General features: G+C 37.8%; 1 protein-coding gene across 5 annotated transcripts in view; it reads right to left on the minus strand.

Moving 5' to 3' along the window:
• The window catches only part of LOC122264728 (uncharacterized), a 57,445-nt gene that overhangs the window by 36,216 nt on the left and 13,729 nt on the right, over positions 1–7,500 (minus strand). The window contains exon 5 of one of the 5 annotated variants that reach the window (XM_086549761.1): positions 1–145. This exon is cut by the window's left edge and continues 63 nt beyond it. The exons of the other annotated variants lie outside the window; for them this stretch is intronic. Coding sequence (XP_086405887.1) covers positions 1–145 — 145 coding nt within the window. The remainder of the gene's footprint in view (positions 146–7,500) is intronic. 5 annotated transcript variants of the gene reach the window in all.

Consider the following 7,500-nt stretch of genomic DNA (forward strand, 5'->3'; position numbering starts at 1 on the left):
TGACAGGTATGCCGAAATATGCGTTGTATGCCTCACACATTCTAGCAGATGTTGCCACAGAGTACTTGCTTGCTCCTGCCTTGATAAATTCGCCACAGACATAGCAAAATGCGTCTGCCGGATACTTGCAATCTCTTGAAGCCATCTGTAACAAATGCAACCAGCAACGACGATCTAACATGTATCCAATTCAACAACTAGAAGTGAACCGTTGAGCTTATGTTCCCTGTATCCAAACTTCCATCGGTGTTACCAGAACGTTCTAAATACTCTTGAAACTTTTAGAAACTTCTCCAAATTCTTGAAACTTTCAGAAATTTCTTGAAAAGTTCTAGAAAATTATAATTTAGCAGCTACTGTAATGGACTGAACTGGAAAATGGGTCAGTTTCAAAGCATCGCTGCCCAGGTAACAAAAGCAAAGTTTGAAGAGAGTAACAGTAATCTCCTTTGCTTTCTGGACAGAAGCAATTAGGGAATATCACTTACTGACCAAAGACAAAATATTGCAAAAAAAAAAAAAAAAAAAAAAAAAAAAAAAAAAATGTTAAAGCGTCATTTTTATAATATGAATAATCAATAGTCTCATAGTAATAACAATCATTCTAATTCTATATTATTGTCTTCTACCGCAAAAGCCTGGCGTGTCTAAGCTATGGCATCAACAGACGAGTAAAGCGGCAAAGAACGTCCTTAGAGTCCAAATCTAGATCCTAGATCCCGCCAATACAATATAAAGTGTACGTATGTCTATGTATGTCTGATGTCCTCTGCGAAGTGTTGGTACTCTCCTACTTCTCTCACTTACAAAATTTTAGTTTACTCCTTACAGTATCGTAATAAGCTATACTCTTTTTTTACTTTATAACATTGTAAACCCGTTGTAAGGTTCATATTTGCATTGTAAACTACTCCAGAGTTGTCAAGAGAGGGTAGTTCGACAAATGATTAATCAATCAACAGTCAGCATGCTAGACGTAACCAATAGGAAGCAATATATATCAGCCATTGTTCCCCCCCGGAATTATTAATCCGGACAGAATTGAAGGGTAACATGGAAAGCCTGAATCGGAAAAAACAGCTTAATTTATCTGATGAAGAACGTTACATTGGAAGATGAAAGATCGTTATAATGGGTGATTCCATGACAGAATAACTGGACAATTGAAAGCTAATGCATGGGAGTGTGTTCAACATGCAGTGAACTCCGTGTTTCGCGGGCCGAGAAATGTTATTAAAGTACTTAAAAAGGTAAATAAGCTGAGAACAGCCGTCGAGAAAGAAGCAGCGCGAAAATGGAAGTATATTGGAGGAACAGGTAAGCTTAAGTTAAGACGACTAATTAATTTTGGTAGTTAGCTAAACCACTAGTTGGTGAGAGGAAAAGATAGTTCAATGTAATTTCATAATAACTTAAATATATCCTCTGGTAACAAAAAATACTCAAATATCAGCTACAAATCAATTCAAATCGCGTCAATTTTATAGGGTATTTTTATTTTTTGATCATCATTTTAGAGCAGGGGCGGGCAACCTCCGGCCCGCGGGCCAAATCCGGCCCGCGATGCAAAATATGCTGGCCCGCGATGCAAAATATGCTTTACAATGTGAAGCATATTTTGTCATTTTTCCGCGACCACCTTCATGCTGACAGTTTTCCAAAATTATTGCAGCATGTTCAGCGCATCTTGGCAATGTTTGGTAGCACATACAGGTGCGAGCAATTATTTTCAAAGATGAAGTACACAAAATCTCGTCTTCGCTCCCAGATCTCTGACCGCCACCTGAATGACGTTCTGCTGTTAGCTACCAGCACAATCGAACCTGACATGGAGGCACTTCTTTGTGAGAAACAGCACCAGGTGTCTCACTGATTGTAATACAATGCATTGCACAATTATAATTTCAAATATGGATACATGTTCATTTGTAATGATTAGCTACTCAGCTACTGTGTTATTATAATTATATCGAGTCAATTTACCTAACTGTGGACTCGTTGAGCAATTTAAGCAATTATATACCAAATAGGCTGCTTAGTAGCCGTTGTTCATTTGTTTATGATTTCATATTGATTTATTTTTCGCCATGAAAGGAAAGAGTTATTTTTATCACATATAAAAGGAATAGTTTGCTTCTTGTAAAACATAAATGATTAGTTTTATATGTTATTCACGAAAATAAAGTATGTATTGTATGCTGGGAATTTCACTTGACCTGTGGCCCGCTACCTTATCATAATAATCTCATCTGGCCCACGGCATGAAAAGGTTGCCCGACTCTGTTTTAGAGGAACATGAGATGACGGTACCCATCGTCCTGGACCATACACATTCAGCAGGCCTATCCAAATTTCCACAAGCAGAATATAGCAACTCTCAACAGTATTTATCATTTCGAAGAAGACATTTACAGCAGGAAGAGTCACAGGATGGTGCAAGGTCCCAACAGGAAGAGACATTTCAACGAAGTAGGTCTCAACAAGAGACTGTAGAAGGCAGCAGCCAAAGGCGAAATGGAAAAAAGTGCAAGCATCAGAAAAGTCTCACAAGAAGATAGGAGGATTTTACCAGACATGCTCTTAGTTCAAACAAATATAGAAAATCATTAGAAAGCTCTTGCTACCTCAGTACAAGATGTTGCTTCGGTGCTGCAAACTATGGAAAGTACAATGAAGGAGTGAAAATGACCTGTTGTCAAAAATTAAAATATTGTTATATATAAATAAGCTCTTTCTATACTTCCGCAAACTGATATTTGAATGTTAACAATTACTTTGAAAAATTATACTGGTATCTTGTTGTACTGAGTTAGAAAATTTATAATTCTATTCATTGTTGTATTTACCTTCTGTCAAAAAAGAACTTACCTTCAATTCATTACTGTGAGTTAACAACTTCAAAAGCCCAGATATTCAACAAAACGTAACAGGAAGATAACTTCCCCCCGCTAGGTGCCACGTAAGCGTTCGCCCAGAAACAACAAGTATGAGGAACGAAACTTCTACGCAAGTAACACCCAGAAGAAGTTACATTAGAAACAGTAAAAGGAAAAATAAGCAAAAACCTTTTCCACCCAACCGCAACTGGGAAGATGCAACACACCACCACGTGCCTGGAGTCTTTGCCCCCTCTACCATCCCTCCTACTACACAAGTACCCCCGCTCGTTATCAATAACTACGTAGAACGAGAGAACGAGTGGACATCAACGGACGAGAAAAGTTTCGTCTAGTTACATCGAGAAAACAAAAAAGAAAAAAAAGGAGGAACGCAATACACCAAAACCCATACAAGGTGCCGACCGTCCCAAGGTAGTGTATATATATATTACGAGCTGTCATTCATTTACAAACGAAAAAGATATTGAAGACTTCCTCGTTCATAATTTTGACAACATATCAAATGTCAAAGCCTTCAAAACTAAGATGACACATGAATATCATTCAAGCTTCACGGCAAAGAGATAAATTCAGAACTTTTTTTTTTTTTTTATAGAATCCGAAGGTTTTCTTAAACAGAAACAAGTACAAAACCGAGCAGAATGTTTGACGCCGCAAATCGGTCAGCAAATCCGGTGATCAGATCACATACAAACAAACTCAGAATGGAACATGTCAATGCTCAGTCCCCCCTGGGTCAATTGGATGAAATCGAAATGATAATTAAAAAGGAATATTGATATTCTTTGTAGTGAAACCTGGCTTCACCAAGAAATACCAAACAATTTCATCAACATGCCAATTTTCCATGTCAATAGATGTGATGCAGGTCGAGGAAGCGGGGTCTGCATGTATGCATGAGATACCCTTTTTAATCTAACAAGACAGAAGAGGTAGAAGACATCTGGGTAACGGTACAAAACAGTATGTATCCCCCCTTCCTTATCGGTACCATCTATAGACACCCTCATGCCACCATTGAGTCATTCGAATATCTTGAAACTCTATTTACAGAAATGTCAGTGAAAAAGAAACCACATTTTATTTTAGGAGACTTAAATGATGATCTCCATAGGTCAAATGCAAAGTTAAATGGAATTAAGAAGAATGAACCAAAGCAACTCATAAACAAAACTATAAGACTAACAGAAAACACCTCATCCATATTAGATGTCATAATAACAAACAAACCCGATATCATCTTACATCGAGACGTTATCCCATGCCAAATTGCTGATCATGAACTTTGAACCATGACTTTAAATATACAGAAGCCAAAGCGACAACCAGCTATCAAAACTTATCGCGATTTAACGAACTCTGCCAACATATCATGACCAATGAATAGACACTCTTGGAGATTTTATTAACAGATGAAGTTAACAGACAAGTTACTGTTTTAACGAATGTGATAAAGAATGCCACGCTTATCAAGAGTACAAAAGCAAATCATTAAAAAAAAAAAAGTTCAAAGAATATAGACACGACTTTTCCGAAACATGGAAACTGGTAAATACACTAGTGCCTAAGAAGAAACATCACACAGACATTTGCATAAATTCCAGAAACAATACAGAACATTTAAATGACTTCTTTGCAGAAGTCGGCAGACTCACATATGAACAGACAACCGCCTCCACATTTCCACAAAACACAACGGAAACAAGGCTCACAGCAAATACTTTCAGACCACAAACAGTAGAAATAGAAACAACAATAAAACACTTGCGAGAAACAAACTCCGTATAAGAACGGATGGTATCGCTCATCGATTCATAAAGGGTAGTCTACCTACAATTGCGTACTATCTGACAGGCATTATAAATACATTTATAGTCACCGGTACTTATCCATCGTTCTGGAAACATGGCATCATAACACCTATTTTCAAATCAGGAGATAGAGATGAGATAAACAATTATCATCCTATTACTCTACTCCCAGTAATAGTTGCAAATCAATTAAAACTATTCCCGGAAGCAAATAACCCAACATGGATTTAGAAGTAAGCTATCAACGGAAACAGCATTACTAGAAATCTATAGCAACATAGACAATAACCAAATAAACTTGTTCCTCTATGTGATTTGTCGAAGGCCTTTGACAGTGTTAACCATGAAATTCTCCTCGACAAATTAAGAAATCACGGAATTGATAACTATTGGTTTAGAAATAACTTATCCGCCAGAACTCAGTCCGACAAAATACGTCAAAATCTATCATTAGACAACAAGTCTCATTTGGTGTTTCACTAGGCTCCATATTAGGCCCAATTTTATTTACTATATTTATTAATGGATTGAAGACAGCTGAAAAAAACTGCCTTCTTATTCAGTACGCCGATGACTCTGCCTCTGTAAACAGTTTAAACGAATTAATAGAAAGGACTAAACAGACTCTCATAGAAGCAAAGAATTTCTTTGATAGAAATGGCCTGAACCTGAATCCACAGGAAACGCAATTTAGTTTTATAGGCAACCCTCAAAACAAAGCCAAAATCCCTACAGATACAACTCTAGAATTCGGAGGTTGCTACATTAAACCAAGCACTTCTGTCAAAAATCTAGTAGCACACATAGACAGATACATGACATTTGAGATACATATTGAAAGTAATGGGCACTCTGATATGCCTACAGGTAAAATCGCTATAGAAACAAGAATCAGTCCTACAAACACTAGCCCTCAGTATCATTAACTACTGCCTAAACATCAGGGTTTCAACAAACAAAACACATATACAAAGAAAAGAAAAAAAATCTGTGCTGCAAGAGTAGCAATAGTAATGTATATAAATTCGACCAAATAACACCACACATAGACAAACTAAAATGGTTTAAAATCCAACAAAAATACAATTATGACACAAATATACTAATCCACAAAATGTTGTCTGCCACAACATCTTAGAAATATTTCCCATCTAAATACATTTAAAACAAAATTGAAGGAACATCTAAATTCTCAATGGCACCAGGGACTTAAACATCAAGCCAAGCACGGTATGTCAGTCACTTGTAATGTTAATACGTTGTCTATATTGGCTACACATCTACTTCATATTGTTAATACTATATTATTACACCATGTAATTACTAATGTAAAAAGAATAACCATTGTAATCAATCAGGGTTCAAACTTGTACCACTTGTATCTTGCGATGTGCTTTACAATGCCTTACATCAGAACATGGTGGCTACTTCGGTTTGCGTATGACCCGAGGCCTCACGACACTGCAATCCTTCCGATGAGAAATGCAACAAGGGATATGCGTTTGAGTATCCGGCCCCGGTGTTGCAATCGATGGTGTGATATTGCTATCATAGCTGACATCTTTCCCACAGTGTAATGCGCGTTTCTATGTACTTTTGTGCTTCCCTTTTGTTCTGTCTTTTATCCCTGGGGGTTTGTCTTCTCATTGCAGATACCTTTCCGTTTTGTTTTATCCTCTTACTCGTTCTTCTTCCTGTTTGATTCTTCCCAGGGATGCAGGCCAGTGGACCTTTTGCAGGCCTTCCATAGATTGGTTCAACACCTGCAGGACAAGACTAGGTGGAGTGGGCAAGTGGTGTCTTTGTTCACACTTTCTTGCTAATGACACGCTATGCAGTTTCAGCTGTTTACGTTTCACTCAGGAGAATTTTAATCCGCTCCTGCCAGTCGCTTGGGCATTTCAAGGCTTTCCCATCGACCTCTACCAGGGAAATCGGTTTCGATACTATTAATATTCATGATACTGCCAATGATAATAATGATAATTCTTATACTGATATTGATGGTAATAACGACAAGAGTAGGAATAATACTTAGTCATGATTTCCTTTCATTACTATCAGATTCCCATCAAGCCGCCCTCCTTTTCAGAAAGTCTGTAGCCGGCAGTGACAGGAATGCATTCTCCAGGCTGGCCATCATTCAGCATGTGCCATGAGCACCGGTAAAATCGCCCTTGTATTTTTTATAAAAACCAAATCATATATAATAATGTAACGAACTGTTGCAGATGTTCCATGAGGTTTATTCTACACATGCACATATATGAACTAATATGTTGCCCCGCCTCCGATCCCTTCCTGCCCCACGCACAGGTTGGGTCACCTGCCCCCCCCCCACCCCCTCCCTCTTCCGCATGTGCTCCGATTCCACGAAACTCACAAACTCTAACACAAATTTCTAATAAAACTGCACAACATAATAAGCTTTACATTTTTAAAACAAATATCATATTGATATTCATTCAACTACAAAATAATGCTAGTGAGAGCCAAGCATAAAGTAATCATTAAAGTGAAAGTAATCTAGACTCATTTTCTTGGACATCTGCTTTGCCAAAGAAAAAACAAAATGACCTAAGTAGTGATATTAACAAGCAGTATATCGTTTTGGTCTGTGTATGCATGTACTTGCGTGTGCGTGTATGCATGTGCGTGTGCGTGTGCGTGTGTGTATGTATGTGTGTGTGTGTATGTGTGTGTATGTGTGTGTGTGTATGTGTGTGTATGTGTATGTATGTGTGTGTGTGTATGTGTGTGTGTGTGTGTGTATGTGTGTGTGTGTGTGT

Source organism: Penaeus japonicus, unplaced genomic scaffold, assembly GCF_977035675.1.
Source record: "Penaeus japonicus unplaced genomic scaffold, GWHDUDI00000001_assembly GWHDUDI00000022, whole genome shotgun sequence".
NCBI classification, from domain to species: Eukaryota; Metazoa; Arthropoda; class Malacostraca; order Decapoda; family Penaeidae; genus Penaeus; species Penaeus japonicus.